General features: G+C 46.0%; 1 protein-coding gene across 1 annotated transcript in view; it reads left to right on the top strand.

Moving 5' to 3' along the window:
* Positions 1-20,692, top strand: part of EDARADD (EDAR associated via death domain) — a 58,994-nt gene extending 38,302 nt beyond the window's left edge. The window contains exons 5-6 of the mRNA XM_012738294.2: positions 10,805-10,850; positions 19,858-20,692. Of these exons, the coding sequence (XP_012593748.1) occupies positions 10,805-10,850; positions 19,858-20,240 (429 nt within the window). The 3' untranslated portion in view covers positions 20,241-20,692. The remainder of the gene's footprint in view (positions 1-10,804; positions 10,851-19,857) is intronic.
* The last annotated feature ends 1,105 nt before the right edge of the window (positions 20,693-21,797 follow it).

Here is a 21,797-nt window from a genome sequence, read left to right on the forward strand (position 1 = left end):
GCCACCCAGTCCTAAAGCAGAGGGTTGACTCAGTGGTGCTAATCTTAACAATTTAAAAAGTGAGCCTGGGGCCTCAGATGTCCGGTTTGGCAATTTCGAGTCTTAAAGCCGAAGGAAACCTTAGCAGTCACGTTGTTCACAGCCCCTTTGCTTTACAGAAGAGGGACCCTGGTCTGCTGCCAACCCCACCCCACTGCCCAGATGCCCAGCATTTCTGGGTTGGTAGCTGCTGTTACCACTTGCTGCAAGGCCTCTTGCCTTGCCTAAGTCTAGGGAGATTTTACTTTCTCCCTCCCACCCCACGGTTCTAAATGATATTGGTCTGGCAGACTAGCACAGGGAAAAGCTACTGGAACAAAACTGGCAGGTGAAGGGGGTGCTCCTTTCTTTAAATTGGATTGAGAGGCTGTGGGCAAAATCTCATCCAACAGCCGCATCCCCTTGGCAGAGCAACCGGCCCTCCGGACTATCTGCAAACCCGGAGTAATTACATGCACTATAATAACAGGGGACGGACCGACCAGCGCTTGCTGAGATGGTATCTGACTGAGTCAGCCCGGCAGGCCCCGGCCTGCGCCGCTTGATATGCAGCAATGCTTTCGAGCTCCAACAAGATCTTGTAACAGATCCGTGAGTCCTTTAGTTTTTTCTCTAAGGGAAAATCAGATAGTTCTGGTTTGCTTAGTAATTCCTTATTCCGTCCTTGGTAGGAACCAGTGCTACTGGGTAAGACGTAAAACTTTCCCTAGAGCACATACTTGGTGTTTTTTAACTCTGAGGAGATGGATTCGGCTTCCAGCTACCGTCTACCAGTCCAAACAGGTGGCACCCTCGGGAAATGGGCCACAAAAGCATTCTTGACACACAGCTGGCCAGGCAGTTAGAGAAGGAAGAAGGAATTTTTCTTTCTTTCTTTCTTTTTTTTTTTTTAGAGACAGGGTCTCACTCTGTCGTCCAGGCTAGAGTGCAGTGGCGTCATCATAGCTCACAGCAACCTCAAACTCCTGGGCTCAAGCGATCCTCCTGCCTCAGCCTCCCGAGTAGCTGGGACTACAGACACGCGCCGCCACTACACCTGGCTAAGTTTTCTATTTTTTTTTTTTTTTTAGAGACTGGGTTGAGACTCTGTTGCCCAGGCTGATCTTGAACTCCTAGCCTCAAGTGACCTTCCCACCTCAGCCTCCCAAAGTGCTGGGATTACAGGCGTGAGCACCGCACCTAGCTGTGCATTCTCTGTTTTTGATTGCCAGAGAAAATCCTGGCATGTAAAGTGTTGTTCCTGTTGTTCCCACTACAGATTCATGCTGCCCAACCTCAGTCATCATTTCAGGGCCTCGAGTACTTTTTTTGTATAATGAAGTGTCCCAGAGATGAAATTTTGAAAGAAAAAACCGTGGCTTTGACTTATTTCTGCTTTGGGACCAGGTCAGAATAAAATACTCGTGGTAAGACACATCCAAGCTGAAGGGCAAAAACGCCTGCTTTCTAGCACTTTCTAGCACTGTAATTTCACAAGCGGGTTAGAATTTCACTTTTGGCAGGTGTGGCTGTCAGGGTGCAGCCATCCTCACGCACAGTTGATACAACTTTATGGAAAATTATTTGGTGGCATGAATGACTCATGGATCTGGCAGTCTCACTGTAAGAGAAGTTTGCTTATTAATAATTCAACTGGACAGTTATGTCATCAGCCCTAATTATGTGACTTAATGGCTTCTCTTCTCATTACCATTCTGTGCTCGGCTGACTGTAATTTCACAAGGGGGTTAGAATTTCACTTTTGGCGGGTGTGGATGTCAGGCTGCAGCCGTCCTCACCCACAGCTGAGAGCGTAAGTGGCTACAACTTTATGGAAAATTATGTGGGGGCATCAACGACTCATCGATCTGGCGATCTTGCTGTAAGGACTAGATCCTTCAGAAATCCTGACAGAGTGCGAGACACTCGAGGTGGCATTTGAAATGGGAGAGGTGTTGCAGGTAGCGCCCGTGCCCTTTCGTAGGAACTGGTTAAATACATTATGGTCCAGTGACACTGTGTAATATTACTAAACTATTAAAAAGAAGAGAGACCACTACCCTTTACAAATGTCCATGATCGGATAAAGCAAGTTGTAGACCAACTTGGGGCTAAAAAACTGTATGTAGGTTGTGAGTATGGCCATGACCAAGAAATCAGGAAGGTTGTGCCCAGATCATAACCGGTAACCAAGATTGAGAAATGGGATGATGGATTGAGAGAAAATGGGTTTCACATCTCTTTTTGCCTTTTTATTTTTTTGAAAGCATGATTTTGGGTAATTTTTACTTCTTGTATGTTTTTGGTATTCTTTCAAATGAAAGAGAGAATTACTAGAATAAATAATCCAACAATGTAGGCATTATTTAGGTGTGGGAAGCTTTTCATAGACTAACACTTGCAACCAAACGGTCTCTCTGCAGCTAGTGTTTAGTTGCGCACGACAGGAACGTCCTAGGCTGAACTGGGACACTCGTGAATGCAGTTGCTCATCACGCAGCTTCGAGTACTCTGTGCTTTAGCGTCCCTTGTGTCGGGCAGCCTGGGATTTGTGAATGGCATTGACAGAAGCGAAAACTCCCTGCCTCTCCTTAATATCCATATCGCCTCGGTCTGCCTGTGTTTGCATGCACAAACCATAATCTCCTGTGAAACGCTCTGTGATATTTCTGAACAATAATCCACCATACTTCATACACAAAGGGAAAACCCCTTTCCTTTCATCTTCCAAACCATAGCGCAGGTATGAAATTACACCTGAGCGTGCCCTGCCTCAAAGTCACAGAGCAGTTACTACCGTCTTTGACCCCCGCTTCAACCCCAGAAGTAGCAGGTCTTCCTTGTAATTGGATAGAAAAGTCATTGAAGAGAAGAAAGACCTAAAATGTACACAAAGCAGCAGGTTTGCTCTCATCCTAGCAAAGCACCGTAGCGTTTATTTCAAGTTTTCACTCTTCCTTATTTAGTTCTTTCATCCTCAATGAAACGTTCCCTGTCCCCTGAGGTCTCACTTGAATTCTTGCCCAACTTTGTGCCTCCTTGGCATTCTGTCTGTGCCTTTTTAACACGCAGCTCCTTGCGATTTCAATATTTGTACACAGGTCTTTGTTCCGTTACTGGATTATAATCTTGAGGTTTATATATACAGGCTTATGTCCCTGTATTCTAGGGCCTGGAATGGACTCTTATGCCAACTAGGTAAGGTAGTCAATAAATGTATCCTGAATTAAACACATTTCTAAAAGCCAATTGGTAGAGTATACTTTCAAATAAATAGATATATGTCCAGTTTTCTATATGACTATTATACTCAAATAAAAAGTAAAAATAAGTGCACATCATTACTATAATAATAGTAATTATGCAGAAAATAGGTTCGTTTTTCTTTGAAACATGGTCTCTCTCTGTCACCCAGGCTGGGAAGAGTACAGAGGCACAATAATAACTCACTGTAACCTCAAATTCCTGGGCTCAAGCGATCCTCTTTCTTCAGTCTCCTGAGTAGCTAGGACTACAGGCGTGCACCACCACACTCAGCTAACTTTTTATTTTTTGCAGAGATGGGGTCTTGCTATGTTGCCCAGGCTGTTCTCCAACTCCTGGCCTCAAGCGATCCTCCCTCCCCGGCCTCCCAAAGCACTGGGATCACAGGTGCGAGCCACCATGCCTGGCCTAAGATTGGCTTTTTAGGAAAACCCAACAGGAGGTTCATGGTCTAGTGCTAATGTTTAGATGTGCATCATTGATAAATGTATTCAGAAGAGATACACAGATACTGAATCCGTCTTGGGAATTCTTAGCAACTGGTACCTCAAATGTGTAGTGAACAGCTTAGGTTTCAAGTTGGTGAAGTGGAACTTTAGCACGAGTGATTCCATGTTGGTTTGGTCTGTTGGGCGCCCAGTGCAGGAGCTTAGTCCAAACCGATGGCCACCCATAACGTTTATTTGACAGGACTTCCCCATCAATCTGTCAATGTCCCTGGCCACATCAGCCCAGCTACACGTGGATGACACACTCAGCTCCTGAGTCGAGAGCTTTCCCCAGGGTGTGCTCTGGGCCCTGGGGTTTCTCCTGCTTGAGCCTGGCGTGAAGTCCCAGGTGTAGGTCTTTAGAGGAGACTGTTCCTTAGTACCCAGAGCTTGCAGCTCCCTGAGCAGAAATGGGAGCTATCAGTGATAAACTAACCGAAGTGCAAAAACTCATCTAAGTTACCCAACTTTCTCTCTGCTCTAAGAATTCTTGGCAGCAGCTAACACATTTCCCCCCAGTATTAAGGTAATTCCTTTGTATTCACAATGAGAAGATTTTACAAAATGAGGGGTTTTTTTTTGTTTTTTATTTAGCTTACTTGAATTTTATATTAGTATTCAACCCCACAGGACCTTAACATTCCCTAAGGAGATATTCAAAAACAACCCTGTCTAAACACCACACCATACCAATTAAATGAGAATCTCTTTCTCAGCCAGGGTTGAGAAAAATTAACATCAGGTTTTAGGGAGGTAGATAAATTATCCAAATGCATACCTGTATGATTTAACTTATTAAATTAATTTATTCATATTTAAAATCACAGATGAGTCTCATTCAGAGGTGCTGAATTTTCCTCCTCTCCCCTTTCATAGGTGTCATTCCCTGACATCCTTGGCATACTGTTGGCACCATTTTGCCCAGGCACACAGCTCTGCAGGGCTCTTCCCTACGGCCCACGTTGTTTGAGAGAGAGTACTTTTTTAAAAAAAATTTTATGGTGGTAAAATACACATAACATAAAAATTACCATTTTAACAATTTTTAATTATACGGTTCATTGGTATTGTACAACTGTCACCGCCGTACAGCTTCAGAACTTTTTCATCTTCCCTAACTGAAATTCTGTATCCATTGAGCAATCCATAACTCCCCATTCCCCCTCCCCCTGCCCCCGGCAGCCACCATCCTACTTTAGGTTTGTATGAATCTCACTCCTCTAAGCACCGCATATGAGTGGAGTCATACAATATGTGTCCTGTGACTACCTTATTTCACTTAGCATAATGTCCTCTAGACTCTTTCATGCTGTAGCGTGTGTCAGAATTTCGTTCTTTTTAAGGCTGAATAATATTCCATGTTATGTACATATCACATTTTTTAATCCCTTCATCCATTCAGGGACACTTTGGCTTGTTTCCTCCTTTTAGTTTCTGTGAATAATGCGGCCACAAACACGGGTATGCAAGTATCTTTTCGAGGCCCTGCTTTGAATTCTTTTGGGTATATACTCAGAAGTGGAATTGTTGCATGATAGGGCAATCCCATTTTTAGTATTTTGAGGAAAAACCATCTGGTGCTGGTCGCTGTACCATTTGACATTCCCATCAACAGCTTCCAATTCCTTCACGTCCTCCCCAACACTTGTTATTTGCTGGGGTTCTGTTTGCTTTTTGGGTTTGATTTTTGATAGGCATTGTGGTGTGCACGTGAGCTAGAGAGAAGAGCACTTTGGAACCAGCAGGCGGTGCTGTCTCCAGAAATTCTGTCTCAAGCCATTTATGGAGCATTATGCTTTGTTTTTGTTTTAAAAACTTATCCCATGGGAGTGTATTTGTAATTTCCACAGTGTAACCACCTTATTGTATTGCTATTTTGAAGTCACAACCCCAGGAAAAATTGCTAAGTCTGTGTTAAATCGTTTTGCCTCCTTTTCTCCCCCAATTTAGTAAATGTCATATGTGTGTTTTCCACAAACAGCAACTTTGCTGTTCAAAGTAACGATAGGACAAAGTTTGCCCCATGAAGGGAGACAATTGAAAAGAACTTGGATTTTAAAGGAAATTGCCTCTTTCCTCAGGGATAAGTTTTTAAATTTCCTGACTTATATTCAGGCAAATATGGTAATTGGAGTAGAAGTTTAAAAAGGAAAGAAAGGATAGTAAAATAGCAGCTTGATAGTGCTGATTTGCCTAAAATGTCATGGTTCCTTTCCTCTCTTAAACTGAAGGATTTTAAGCCACTTTAGAAGTTGCTCCGTGGGTCCGGGCATGGTGGGTCACACCTGTAATCCCAGCACTTTGGGAGGCTGAAGCGGGAGGATCACATGAGGCTAGAAGTTTGAGACCAGCCTCAGCAACATACCAAGACCCCGTCTCTAAGAAAAAAAATGTTGCTCCAAGTTTACTACCCTTTTGTTTTGCAGGATTTTTTTTTTCTTTTTGAGACAGAGTCTTACTCTGTTGCCTGGGCTAGAATGCCGTGCTGTCAGCCTAGCTCACAGCAACCTCAAACTCCTGGGCCCAAGAGATCCTCCTGCCTCAGCCTCCCGAGTAGCTGGGACTACAGGCATGCACCACCATGCCTGGCTAATTTTTCCTATGTAATTTTAGTCGTCCAGTTAACTTCTTTCAATTTTGTTAGTAGAGACGGGAGTCTTGCTCTTGCTCAGGCTGGTCTCGAAGTCCTGAGCTCAAACGATCCTCCCACCTCGGCCTCCCAGGGTGCTAGGATTACAGACGTGAGCCACCGAGCCTGGCCTTTTGCAAGATTTTGTATAAATTGAATTTTTAATTCCTTTACTCACTTGGCATCCACAGTTTTTATAAACCGATTTCCTTTGCACCTTTGTCTTCGGCACACACAGCCAACCTCGCTCAGAAACTGTTCTCTCCTACGGAACCAGCACTTCATACTGGAACTTCACCCCGAATGAAAACAAGGTGTCTGAACAGAACTCTGCAGCGTGTCGTCACTGGTGCCCTGGTAGTCCTAACCCAGTCAGGGGTCACGTGCCCGGCACGCGGCGTGTGTGCCGCAGCTGTCAGTCACTGAGATGCCTGGAGGGAATTGGGGGGGGCAGCATGGGGGGGTTCATCTCGAAGGTTGGCTTAGAATAGGGGGGGACTTGTGTATGGTTCGAGGCCCAGGAACTCCCCGTGGAGTGGAGTCCATGCAGAACTGAGGGTGGGCGTGGGCTTTAGCTGGTGGAGGAATTGAACACCCAGGTGCTTGGCAGAGGCTAAGCAGGCAGGAATATGGGTGAGACCAGAAGGGGGTTTTGGGGGGTGAGCAAGGGAGAACATCATGAAGAACGGTAGCCCATGCCCTGGTTGGATTTGAGTACTCTTTCCTTCCTCCCTCCCGCAGATATGGGCCGTTAGCTGTCTCGTACGTGCCAGTCCCCAGGGTGCCCGCAGACCAGGTCCTTGGCCTCTGGTCTGTAGTCTAGACAGCAGAGAGAGACTGCAGGCCTGTGGGGCAAGCCCCCCGTGCTGGCGCGGTCGGGGCGCTGGGGGAGCAGCCAGGGCACGGAACCCATTCTGGGCTTTGGAGAGAGCAGCCCAGAAGAGGCAAGGTCTGGGCTGAGGCCTTGCAGATAAGGGACACAAAGCCGAGGAAAGGGCGAGGAGGGTGGCCTTGCGGGCCGATGCACCCCACGTAGGGTTTCCGGCCATTTCCAGGGTCTCGTGGCCCACCTGGCATCAGCTGGTATCTCCTCCCAGCTCCACTAGAGCTGCTGTCTCCTCCTTGCAAATCTTGTCTGCCCTCGGCCCTCAGAGCCCGTGACGTTTCTGCACCTTCTGACCCTGTCGCCTCCTGCTCTTCTCTCCCCCGTCTCCGACGTCCATCCTCTGCCACCGAAATGTAGGCGTTCGGGCTCTGGCTGTGACCTCGCAGCTTGGCCTCCGCTGCCGGTCATTCCTTCCAGAATCACTTTCACATCCATGTTTCCGTCTCCTGCCCTGGTCTCTCCCAGGGACCCAGGACCATGTTTTCAACTCAAGGTCGCCGAGACTGAGCCTGGCATCGCCTCTTCAAAACGTGCTCTGTACTTCACCTCCTTTCGCTCATCCCTTAGTGACTGCACCTCTGCATGGCTCTTGCTTCATCCCCCCGTCTCCCAGAGTGGTGTGGGGGTCTGTCTCATTAACCCTTGCCTCCCCTGTCCCTGTCACCTGGCCCCCACACCGTCCCTTATCCCTATGTGTCTGTCCCACACCCTGCAGCCTGGTCCTAGCTACACACCTCTGAGGACGCCCTGCTTCTGATGAGAGCCCTCGGCGACGCCCCATTGTCTGTGCAATGACGTCCGGCTCCTGGGACAAGCCTCAGTCTGTTTCCCTTCCCATCCCCTCTTGTCCCTCTCGTTGCCTTTGCTTACCACCAAATGCCTCTTTCCTCCAATCCCCCACTCCCCAGCTGCTCAGCAGGGCCCATCTCAAACACCTTTGTCTCCAAGAAACCACCTCTCACTTTTTTTGTCGAAAGAAACCTCTCCTCTCTGACCTCCCCTGAACCTGCCTGTGGGACCTCACCCTCTTCTGCCTCACACGTTTGGCTTATCCGAGTGCTCCCCCTTTCCCCAGCACAGCGTCTTGAGGTCAAGGGCTCAGGTCCTTTTGTCTTTGTACGCAGGCTCCAGTAAGGGGGCTGGTCCATAGTAACTGCTCAATAAATAGGAGTTGAGTAGAGGCATGAGTGTGGTTTCAGTAAGACCATAAAACATACAAAAATAAGTCTTTTCTGATTTCACTCTTAGAAAACTAACGTCCAAAGTAGCACAACCCACCAATCAGAGCCAAGAACACAGATGGTGGGTATGGCTCCAACTCCTGTCTGTATCAGCCTCTAGAGGTGATTCTGAGTCACGCTCCCTGTCTGCGGCACGGGGGTGATTTTGGCCAGACCTTGTACCGTGGTACGATTTTCTCCAGATGATGAGAAATCAAGTCAGATACGCCATGAGAGAGAGAGAGTTTCTACTTACAGAAAGGTTTGTGTTTCAGCAGGGACCTCAAATACCACAGAAATCTGTCAAGTTCTAACATCTGGGTATCTTGACACTACTGGAAGTTCCTGTTTCTGCTTCCTCAGCCCGAGTTTCCAATTCGGTGAGCAGAAGCGTGACTGTGTTGATAAAAGGGCGCACACACCTGCCCGGTCCTGCGGGAGTGTGCAGGTGTGGAAGGGCAGGTCTCCACAGGACCCGTGCAGGCGTGTGCGGTGGCCCCCGAGCCGTGGGCTTCTGGGTGTAGCCTTGTACGAGTTTGCCTAGAGAGAGATTTCTGTGCCTTCGGAGACTTCCTATAACTCTTATACACACTTTCTCTCTCTGTGTGTGTGTGTCTGACGCACACACGTACATACACACTCCTCACTGAATTAGGGAAATGTGAGAAGAAAGTACAACTTCAACTACCTGAAAAAAAATCATATAAATTATGGTAAGCGGTTTGCATTTCTGTTGCAGTAAAGACAGTGGTGGGGAAGGTGACCTGACCAGAAGTAAGGTGTATTTAGGATCACTTAGTGGCAGGCCGGGTGTGGTGGCTCTCGCCTGTAATCCTAGCACTCTGGGAGGCCCAGGCGGGCAGATTGTTGGAGCTCAGGAGTTTGAGACCAGCCTGAGCAAGAGCGAGATCCCCTTCTCTACCAAAAATAGAAAAAATTAGCCGGGCGTGGTGGCGCAGGCCTGTAGTCCTGCTACCTGGGAGGCTGAGGCAGGAGGATCGCTTGAGGCCAGGAGTTTGAGGCTGCAGTGAGCTAGGCTGACACCATGGCACTTTAGCCCGGGCAACAGAGTGAGACTCTGTTTAAAAAATAATAATATACACTGATACGTAGTACTAAAAGAAAAGAAAAAAATAATAATAATAATAATAATATTACTTAGGGGGGGAAATCTAGGTGGTAAAACATTGGAATGCTCCTGTGTGGGGGGGAAAAAAAATTAGACTTGAGATTAGGCAAACATAGCTGCCGAGACCAGGATCGGTGAGGTTGGGGTGAGGAGAAAGGCTTCTCAGAAGATTAAGAGAGGAAGACTGTTTAAAATGCTTAAAGCACTTAAGACTGTGGAGTTAGCCAGTCTTTAGGGGTGAAGCGCTCAGAGACCTGAGAGTGCAGGGGCTCTGAGCCACGCTAATCCAGCAGCCCTCTGGGTACACAAATGAGGGATCCCAGGCCAGCACTGGGACGGGGAGGGCCTGAGGGTATGAAACCCGGAGCTCTTGACTCAACTCTTCTGTGTCTTCTGCAATATCATGGATGGAAGGGGTGACATTAGCTGATGAGGGAGATTTTAGTTGCATAAACAATAGGGTTAACATAAACAAAGGTGTATCGGGACTGCTCTCCCCTGCTGACTTCATGGAAAACACACACTCTCACACACACACACACACACACACACACACACACCCCTCCAAGAAGATCGGAGTGAATCCCTCTCACCATAGGCCACAGCATGGCCTTGGTTGTAAAAACAGAACTCCAGCCAGAGGGGCAGAAACAGGGTTATTTCCCTCACCAGAGATTTGGACACCACTTTTTCAGTTTCAGCTGCTTTGCAATATATACTTAAATGAATAAGTATAATAGATAAGGGAAAGAATTGTAACTTAGACTAACAAACAACAAGCCCAACAAAAAGGCAGATAAGAAATAAAATAAGGAAAATAATTTATGATGTAACATAAAAATAAAATGTTAGTGCATCGTTGCGTGCATTGATCCATTGTTTAAAATGGCAACCCCAGTGCATTTAGCAAATATTTCTTGAGTGTGTGCTGTGTAGCAGGCACAGCTCTGGGCACTGGGACACAGCACAGGGAGCAGGTAAACAAAAGCCCCTGCCCTCGGGCAGCTTGTATTAGGGAGGGAGCCACCTGTCGCCGCCCATTACAATCTGATTCTTATGCTCCACCCTCCGCCCAGGCTTTGGTGGAAATTTAACTAGGCTGGAATGTTGATCATTATCTCCATTCATTTTCGGGTATAATTTTAATGAAGGTTGCTTTTTGGTTTTTAGGGAGAAGAAAATGGCTTTCCAGACAGTACTGGAGATCCCCTTTCAGGTAAATGATTGACTTTGAAGATACCTGGGCTGCAGTGGTAAATCGTGTGGCTGCATTAAAAGATAGTATTCGAGACCGTGTTTAGCGTTAACTTTTAAAATCTGTATTGCAGATGAGAGCAACTGTCCACACTTCGCGCCAGGGCAAACCGCAAGGGAAGTTGTATCTTACAAAAGTTCACAAAAGCCTTCAAAGAATACTTAGTATCTTCTCTGAGCTCGCCCTCCTTTGCTTGTGAGGGGCACAGAAAGGTTCCGAATTGGGCAGGTTTAGGCCAGAGCCACAGTCAGGACTGAGCAGCCCCTTCCTCTCCTGGTGAGTTTGTCATTGCCGATTGTCGTCTGGTGGAAGAGAGTGGCCACCCTGGGAGTTCAGGCAGGCCAAGATCAGCTGGGCCATCTCTCTCTGGCACTTGCATAGCCAAAGGGACCTGCCCGACGTTAGGTCATGTGTTACTCTCCACTCCTTTGGAAACACTCAAGTTTATTTCTCCTCCCTCCCCATTTTTTTTTATTATTATTATTTTGAGACAGTCTCACTCTGTTGCCCAGGCTAGAGTTGCCATGGCATCAGCATAGCTCACAGCAACCTCAGACTCCTGGGCTCAAGCGATCCTTGAGCTCAGCCTCCGAGGTAGCTGGGACTACAGACACACGCAACCATGCCCAGCTATTTTTTTTTTATTTTTAGTAGAGATGGGGTCTCGCTTTTGCTCAGGCTGGTCTCGAACTCCTGAACTCAGGCAGTCCTCCTGCCTGGGCCTCCCAGAGTCCTAAGATTATAAGCATGAGCCACTGTGCCCATCCACTTCCCATTTTTTTTTTATTATAAAACAGAAACTTTAATGGTGTTTAGATTTCTTATTAATTAATCAGAGGGAATATACAGAGTGAGCATTAAAACAAGTTAGCAAAATAATAATTTTTTAAAACTCCAAAACCCCACCTACATTTTCCACATCGTTTAAAACACAAATTGAATGCCCTGAGTCATCAGAGTTTTGTTTGTTTCTGTCTTTTTTAAGAGGCCTGAGGGACCCATGAAACCCTCTGGGGCAGCTATAATCAGCCCGGGTAATCAATCAGTCGGGAAAATCAGAACATGCAGTATGTGCTTAGCTTTTTTTTTTTTTTGTCTTTAGAAACATGATATTAGAAAATATACCAACATGTTAACAGCAGTTATTTCTGAGGGTGGGATTCTAAGTGATATTTTTTCAGTTCAACAGATTTTTATTTATTAAGGCCCACTGTGGGCTAGGCTTTCTGAGAAGGCCCTGTGGCAAAAGGATAGCTCTGGGGGGACAGAAGTTGGGGTTCTGGTTCCAGGTTGGCCACCACATGGCTGAGATATGAGAAGTCAAGGGAGACATTGGGCCAGGTGAGCTTCAGGTAGAACCTTACCGCTGGGTTTCATAGGACAGGCCCAATGTCCAGGGTCCCATCTGGACACCCCGTTGGGACTTGACTTCTTTAGACCAAACCCTGCCCCTACCAGAGTGCTGGCCCTAGCTGATAGGACTCCCTCTTCTACACATGCTGCAGCGGACACAGGCTCAAATTCGAAGCCCCTGGTTGGATAACATGGGAAAGCAGAACGTGTGTTTGCATACAAACAGTGGCAATTTTAATTTTCTTTCCACTATCCTATATTTCTAAATTTTCTAACATGAGCTGGCATGAGAACCCCTCCTCCATTTAATCTGTGTATACAAATGTATATATAACAAATGATCAGATGTAGGCAGACACACACAGCACACGGTGAAATAACCAAGGAAATCTCTGAAAGCTTCATTGTGATGGGTCTGGGTAGTGGGAGCATGAATTTTTTTCTCCATATACTCATTTGAATTTTCAGATTTTTTATGACAAGCACAAATTTCTTTTCTTTCCTTCCTTCCTTCCTTCCTTCCTTCCTTCCTTCCTTCCTTCCTTCCTTCCTTCCTTCCTTCCTTCCTTCCTTCCTTCCTTCCTTCCTTCTTTCTTTTTTTTGAGACAGGGTCTTGCTGTGTTGCTCAGGCTGGAATCCTAGCTCACAGCAACCTCAAACTCCTGGGCTCAAGCGATCCTCCTGCCTCAGCCTCCTGAGTAGCTGGGACTATAGGCATGTGCCACCATGGCCAGCTCATTTTTCTATTTTTTGTAGAGACAGGGTCTCACTCTTGCCTCAGGATGGTCTCGAACTCCTGGGCTCAAGCGATCCTCCTGCCTCAGCCTCCTGAGTAGCTGGGACTACAGGCATGCGCCACCACGCCCAGCTAATTTTCCTATTTTTAGTAGAGACGGGGTCTCGCTGTTGCTCAGGCTGGTCTGGAACTCCTGACCTCAAGCGATGCTCTTGCCTTGGCCTCCCAGAGTGCTATGATTACAGGCATGAGCCACCATGCCTGGCCTAGGGTCATTATTAATTAATAGATTAACTTTAATCAAGTTTCTAGTTGTCTCCAAAAATTTTTACCTGTGTGAAAATGAAAAGCCCCCACGGTGGAGAGATGTCTCCATATACAGATGCAAAGACCGCCCAGGGACTTTTCACAGCAACGGCAGGCAGTGTGGTAGCATGTCGTGGCCCAGCCCCGAGCAGAAATCATGCTGTTCTCGTCCACATCTCTAGCACCTCGCCTGGTGCCTGGCACGAAGGAGCATCCAGGTGTCTTGTTCTGTGTTCCATAAATAAATAGATGAGAGATACTGACTTTGCTAATGGCTTTGCTCTTGAGTGAACGACAGGCAAAAGCAGATTCATACATTTCGTCTTTGGATGAGGTAGCAACTTCAGTTTTAATTCTGCTTTCTTTACAAACACTAATTTGGCACAGGCCGGGTACCAGGCACCCTCTGAACACAAGACAAAATGTAAAGCTCGGGATGGCCCCGTTATCTCTTCACCATAGAGATGTGGCGACAGAGGCAGGACTCGGTCACACGGGAGAGAGTGGGATTCGAGGCCCGGGCCTGGCCCCAAGCCAGCTCCCTATACGGAGCTGGGAGGCTGAGTGTCTCGCAGGAGGGTGAAATTTAGACAGAGCTAAAGTCCACCCCCACTCTCCTGAAAGTCCCATCTCTGGGCTGCCGAAATGCCTTTTGCAAAAGCTTGCGACTTTCCCTGGAAAGTCTTCACTCAGAGCCTTGACTCAGAGCCTAGCTTTCAGTTAATTCTTATCTTTCGGAAACCTTCGCTATCTGGGATCCAGTCTACAGCTGGTTAAGATAAGCCACATGGGGAAGCTGGAGGGCGCTACCGAGAAGGGACAGAGAAGGGACACTGGACAGGAGTGAGGAATGACAGCTGACAGTTTGTAACCAAGGAAAGAGAACACAATTCCCACTGGGAGCCACTGAATACAGAATACAGATGCAGACAGCGCCCAGGCAGAGAACAAGAAAGTAGCAGACTTTTCTGCTGGTGCCCTGGGTTAAAACAACAAGAACAAATTTTGTCCAGTTTACCCTGTTAAAGGAGACATTAAAGTTTGATGATGTTTTTATATCAATTTTCAAAATGAAAACATTTGGGCACTAAAGGCATAAGACTCAGTAATATACATATATATTTTAAAGATTCCCCAAATTGGAAGATTTTTATTTCCCCACTGTGCCCAATAAATTGAAGCCACCACGCCTTAGATTTAAACTGAACTCTTAGATTTAAAAACTGAAGAAGGAATTGAAGAAAAACCATGCTTCCGCTACGCCTTTCTGGTGGCAGTGTTATGACATGTGCCCTGACACTGTCACACCTGTTGCAGGTGTTTCTAGGATGATTTTCTGGTGACATTGCATAACTCAGCACTTGCCTAATAATCTGACTTTCCCATAGACATGCATGTGAAACAGGATTTTCTCTTTTTTCAAATTAGGTCCATAAAGTGACACTTGGTTAATATGTTTGGGTTACATCGTTTCAGAACTGCATGATTCAACTTCACATAAAATTCTTTGCTGAATTTTGAGCTGGGTCCTTTCATATGGGAGAGTTTGCTTCTTTTTTTATGTGTCTCCTAGACTGCAATTTTGTGAGATGACAACATCAAGGCCCAGTGTGATTTCCTTGCCTGGCCCCACCCAGTTTGTCAGTTAGATTCCCCAGTGCCGCTGCCAACTTGGTGTCTCCTTGAAAGGGTGTTTCGGAGACAGAAAATGAAATTGTGTTGTTTTTTCCCTTTGGTAGAGAGATCAAACGCCCACCAAAAGCCCTTGGGTCCATTTCTTAGTAGATAAAAATAATTCTTCATCCCTTTCCAGCTCCTAGCATATAACTTACCTCTGATGAATAATGTAGCATGCGTGCATCCCAATGCAATGGTTTATCAAAGCCAGCAACTGACATTGTAAATGTTTTTTTCCCAACCACATTGGAAACCACACACAGAAAAAAGAAAAGCATGAATTTATCCCCACAATAAGCACAACTTATTATGGGACTCTACTTTGACACTTGTTGGTATTTTGCAGGTTTCAGATCTAATAATGTGTAGACACCTGGGATAACGTTATTTTATTTCAGAACCACAATACTTTGCTGTCTCTAAAGATGCCAATATAAAATGTTTACTCCTTAATGGTTTTGAATTAACTCAAGACCTGGTTATCCCGGGGAACACTTGTAAATGATTTGGGAGCTCACTGTGGTCCTAGAACACATTGCGGGGGATCACTCCCGTGGTAATAGCTCTCCGAAAGCCAGAGTGTGCAAGATGAAAGGGCACCTCCCCTGCAGGGAGACACATTAAGTCAATCTGTGATCCACTGCCAACATCCTGGCGGGAGCCATTTCTAGGCTCAACTAATCATGACCTTTGTGAATTCTGAATCTTGTTCCAGTTCACAATTAACTGTTAATTGACTGGCATTTTATAACCTGCCAGCCCCATACTTAAGAGTTAGACATGGTACCACTGGACATTAAACTTCTCTTACTTTTTTTTTTTTTTTTTTCTTGAAACAGGGTCTTGCTCTATTGCCTGGGGTAGAGTGCAGTGGCATCATCATAGCTCACTGCAACCTCAAACACTTGGGGCCAATGATCCTCCTGCCTCACCCTTTTGAGTAGCTGGGACTATAGTCACGTACCACCACGCCCAGCTAATTTTTTTTATTTTTTGTAGAGATGGGGGTCTCGCTATGTTGCTCAGGCTGGTCTCGAACTCCTAGCCACAAGCAATCATCCCACCTCAGCCTCCCAAAGTGCTAGGATTACAGGCGTGAGCCACCACACCTGGCCTGCAATTGTTTTAAATGACATCAATGAACATGCTTGATTCCTGGACTCTTCTTTAAAGCATAATGTATGGTGTTGGCCAGGCACTGTGGCGCATGCCTGTAATCTCAGCACTTTGGGAAACCAAGGCTAGAGGATCTCTTGAGGCCAGGAGTTCGAGACCATCGGGGTAACATAGAGAGATCCTATGTTGCCTAGATCCTGTCTCTACCCCACTCCCTAAAGTGTATTTGTGAGAAAGGATGAAGAGGAAGGAAAGAAGGAGAGAAAATGCCCTGTAGGAAAACCCACTCATCTACTTGTGAGTGTGGGGAAACGTGCTGTCTCCTAGAATTCTTAATCACCCAGCAGACACAATATCTCCCAAAGAGAAGTGGATGTAATTCCAAAATCTAACTTTGGCAGGCCCTCCTGCCTAAGTACTTAGTACTTATTCTGTCTTTAAGGCAGGCAGTGATTTTCAATCCTGTCTGCGCATTAGAAGTCCCTGGAGGGAGCTTTTAAAAATCCCCACGTCCTGCCTGCACCCCAGACTAATTAAATAAGGATCTCCGAGGGTGGGACCAGACATTTCCCCCCAGGTGGGGCTGGGCTTCCATCCTGCTGCCCAGGTTGAGAACCACTGCTTTTCAAAAGACTGTTGGTTATTAACACTCACCCACGGCTGTTCTGTTCGTGGTTGCCTGCTTACCGTGTGCTAGCAGGGAGCTCTGATGGATTATCTCATTTAATCCTCACAACCACTCTGTGAGGGAGGTGTCATTATCCCTGTTCAGAGAGTGAGACGTGGGCTTAGCAAGCTCAGCAACCTGGCCAAGTCGCACATCTGCCAGGGGTTAGCCGCCTCCGAAGCTCACGCTCTTAGTCTCCACGGTACACAGCGCACGCCTTCTCCATAGCAACCAGCCAGCTTTCGTCAGCCCTGTGTGTGGACATGCTCAGTTAGCACTGAACAAAAAAAGTGTCCGTCGGGGCCAGGTGCGGGGGCTCCTGCTGTAATCCCAGCGCTTTGGGAGACCGAGGCGGGAGGATCTCTTGAGGCCAGGGGTATGAGACCTCGTCTCTTAAAAAAATTTAAAAATTTAGCCCAGCTTGGTGACGCATGCCTGTAGTCCCAGCTACTCGAGAGGCTGAGATGGGAGAATTGCTTGTACCCAGCAGTTCAAGGCTGCAGTGAGTTAAGATGATGCCACTGCACTCCAGCCCGGGCAACAGAGTGAGAGCCTATCTTTTTTTAAAAAAAAAGTGTGTCAGTTGGTTTGAAAATTTCTAGATAGCTTTTCATGGGCTGCCCAGAGGTTTCTAATTTGACTATTTCTTTATATCACACTCTTCCTTCATTTGATTTATTCAACAAATATTTCTTGAGTACCAGCATACAGCGGTGACATGAAACATGAAGGTCATTTTCCTCTTGGAGCTTATATTCCAGTTGGGAGAGACAGATAATAAACACAAAACAAGTTGGGTACCTTGAGGATAGCAAGCGAGGGGGATGGGATTGGGCCTGGCAGGGGCAGGGGCTGCCTTAGCTAAGAGGGGCACTGAGACCTGAACAATGCAAAGAAGCCAGCCATGTGGCGATCTGAGAGGGGACTTCCCTCCGGGGAGAGGGACTTTTTCTGCCCAATCAGAACTGGCCTCCAGCCAGCAGTTGGGGTACAGAGAATCGGGTCCAGTCTCCACAAGGCTGGGTGGGAACTGGGCTGGGTCAGATGCTGCAGGAAGCCAAAGATGAAGATTAAGAACATGGTGAGGCAAGGAGGCAGCAGGTTTTGAATTCTCCTTCTAATGGTGAATTAAAGAGCAGAAAGAGAAAGTGGCTTCAGCAAGTTAGTTATAAAGCCAGAAGAAGGTAGTTTGAGGTTCTCATTTTTCAGGTTAAAGGATACATATATCTATTTTTAGATAGAGAGAGAATCAGTACAGATGGGAGGCTGAAGGTGAGAGAAAAGAAAGGAGCCATTTGATGAAACACATCATGGAGAAGATAGGAAGGGTAGACTCAGAAGTATAATCACAACTTGGAAAAGAGGAAGGATGCTCCACTGATAAATCTTCTCTATGCTAAGCTAGACGTTCAATGTAATACATTGTTTTAATTATCGTAGAAATATAACACCACTAGAGAAAGTTTGGAAAATAGAAACATAATCCTACCATATTAACACAGTAGCTATTATTATTTGTCTATTTCCCGCATAGTAACACTAACTTACATTTTCACATGGTTCTAATCATAGAATACATTCTTTGTATCTTGCATTTTTCACTTAACATCACATTTTCTAGCTTGCTATGTAGTCTTCATAATTACTTAAATAATATTTCATCAAGTAGTACAATAATTTATTTCACTAGTCCCCCTAACTGTAGACATTTAAGTTGTTAAACCCAGCATGTTGGCTCATGCCTGAACTTCCAGCTCCTTGGGAGGCTAAGACGGGAGGATTGCTTGAGGATTGGAATTTGAGACCAGCCTGGGCAATATAGCAAGACCCCATCTCTAAAAAAACTGATAATGTAAATAAACACTGTAATAAAAATGTATAGACATATTTTAGATTATCTGCTTAGGCGGATTCCCAGAAGTCACATTAGTCGGCAAAAGAGTAGGCGCATAATTTTCGTGGCTCTTGTTTTGTGACCTTTTAATTTGAACTTGCTGGTTCTCAACTTTGTGAGCACCAAAGGGACTCCCTCTGTCCAAATCCTTTCCTAAATTGAGAAGCCCACAACTCAATGTAATATCACATGTAGTAAAAGTCATCGTAACTTCCCCCAGAAGTTTCCAAGCCGGTGATCTCTAAAGTAGCCTTTGGCTGTTAAAATCCAAATTCAGAGGACTCATGAGACTCAGTGTTGTTGCAGAATTTAAGCCATTTAATTTGCCGTGTTGTGTAGACACCACTTAATACTTTAAGTGACTTGCCAACACCTCTTCCCTACTGACTTCATCCTCCTGCTAACAAGCGTCCTCGTAAGAAAATGAGGCTTAAGACAACTGAATCTTTAAGACTCAGCAAGAGGGATGCCTGGGGTGGGAGCGTGCCGCTGCCTTTCGTTCCCTGCCTCGGTCTCTCTCACCGCACACACCCCAGGGTGCTGGCTCCACTTCAAAGGGAGCCCCAAGGGTGAAGAAAGCTCAGATAAAGGCACACAGGAATGATAAGGTGGCAATAAATTTTAAAAAGTAGGTTTTCTGGCACTATCAATTATCACTCCTTTTCAAATATGTATATGGAGTGGATATTCCAGTTTTCATTTTCGCGTGTGTGTATCTTTTAAAAAGACCTTTTAAAGCATTGTGCAATCCTTTACACCCTGACATGCTTGCTATGTTTGGCGTTAAGAAGCTGTCAGGGCTGGCGGGTAACTTGCAGGGTTGAGGTGCGTCCCGCAAGTGTAGGCTGGTTACTCCCGGGCACAGTGAACTCTGACCCCTACTGGACTGGCAATCTGCTCACAGCCAGAGCTCTGTCCCTTATTCTGGCCAGCAGTGTCACAAATGCACACTGTAAGACACAGAGCATCTCGGAGAGAAAGGGAAACTGGCTTTATAAAATCTCACTACTGCTTCTAGCAAAGCAACCCGTCCTTGGCTGTAAAGAATAACACAGTATTAGAAATGAGTATTCCGAAATAGACCTCTATAAGATGGGCTATGTTATACTCAGACTGAATGCTATTGACAATTCAGCAGGAAAATAAAGGATGTGAGAAATGAACGTGTATGTTAAGCCTCTTCTTGCTGACGTGTGCACCGTGTTGTTTCTCCCTGTAGACATCAGCAAGGACGAGTCCTGCAAAGAAAACTGCACTTGTTCCTCCTGCTCGCTCCGGGCTCCCACCATAAGTGACTTGCTCAACGATCAGGACTTGCTAGATGTGATCAGGATAAAGCTGGATCCGTGTCACCCCACGGTAAAGAACTGGAGGAATTTCGCAAGCAAGTGGGGCATGCCCTACGATGAGCTGTGCTTCCTGGAGCAGCGGCCGCAGAGCCCCACCTTGGAGTTCTTGCTGCGGAACAGCCAGAGGACGGTGGGCCAGCTGATGGAGCTCTGCAGGCTCTACCACAGGGCGGACGTGGAGAAGGTTCTGCGCAGGTGGGTGGATGAGGAGTGGCCCAAGAGGGGGCGTGGAGACCACCCCAGGCACTTCTAGAGCTCCTCTTCTTCCTTCTTGTAGCCTCTTGGGACATTGAGACAACCACAGGTCAAGGAAGAACGTGGATCTGTTCTAAGAGTTTAGGATAAGGACATGGAACGGTGGACATTGGTTTTCCCCAAACCTGGTGGTTTTGTGGAAGGGTAGGGTTTGTTTTGGTGGTGGATATTTGTTTATTTTTGCACATCTGTTTTAATTTAATCTTTGAATCTGCAATTTGGAAAAAAAAATATTTTGTGGGCTCATAAAGGGGCCGAAGCATACAATCAGAATGGATTCATGCCATGATCAAAATAAAATTATGCTCTCCTTTAAATACTGCTGAAGATGTCAGTAGGACCTGGGCCTGTTCATGGCCCCGGACATACGTGCATCATCCTATGTAAGAGCCTTCGTGATCCATGGCATTCCCATGACTTAGAAGGAAACAACAAGGAGAAATTACCCTGTTTTGTTGGTTTGTTTACTCTTTTTGGTATAAAGTGCTTTGGTTAATTAACAAGCTGCTGGTGTTATGTGGCAATATCCTTCAGAACACATGCATATGCGCTGCTTTTTTTTATTCAAATACTTGTTACAATCTGTGGACTACCAACAATGTCATTTGCTCGAGTATTTTTAAAAGAAATATAAAAATGGATGGTTATTAGAAGGACAGAGTCGGGAACTAGTGGGGTGACATGGCCTTGGGATTGGTGTCTGACAAAGAGAACACTCAAAACGCCCTTTTGTTACCCAGGACTCTTTTAAAAAATCCGTTTAGTGCTGAGTGCTCCACCCCTGAGATGAAACTCGGTTAAGAAAGAAATAAAATCCCATGGACCATTGGTGAAATGTACCACCTCTGGCACCCACTGTCAGCTTCCAACAGAACCTTGTGACATTACGAAGCAGTTTAGCCAAGAAGGAGGAATCTTTATGTTGTTGCTGGGCGGGTCAAATCCAAATTTTAAAGATTTTATTTTATTTTATTTTTTGAGACAGAGTCTCACTCTGTTGCCTGGGCTAGAGTGCCGTGGCGTCAGCCTAGTTCACAGCAACCTCAAACTCCTGGGCTCAAGCGATCCTCCTGCCTCAGCCTCCCAAGTAGCTGGGACTACAGGAATGCGCCACCATGCCCAGCTAATTTTTTTTTCTATATATTTTTAGTTGGAAATTAATTTCTTTTCTGTTTTTAGTAGAGACAGGGTCTCACTCTTGCTGAGGCTGTTTTCGAACTCCTGAGCTTGAGTGATCCTCCCTCCCGCCTTGGCCTCCAAGAATGCTAGGATTACAGGCATGAGCCACCACGCCCGGTCTAAAGGATTTTAAACCAAATGAAAAATTTGTTTCAGAGAATATCTAATGTTCCTATTTGATGCTGTGGGGGAAGGGAAAATATGGGAGACCGGAGGGTTTGTTATTAGAAAGGTCTTTTGGGGGAAAAAAGAGATAAAAGGCAAAGCCTTGGTTTAGTTGACAATCTCTATCAAAGTTCTGTTTGAGTTTGACTATGGGCTTAGAAAATTAAGGCACTTGTTCAATTTGGGGGGATTCTGTATAAGTCCCTGATTA

This window comes from Microcebus murinus, chromosome 19, assembly GCF_040939455.1.
Source record: "Microcebus murinus isolate Inina chromosome 19, M.murinus_Inina_mat1.0, whole genome shotgun sequence".
NCBI classification, from domain to species: Eukaryota; Metazoa; Chordata; class Mammalia; order Primates; family Cheirogaleidae; genus Microcebus; species Microcebus murinus.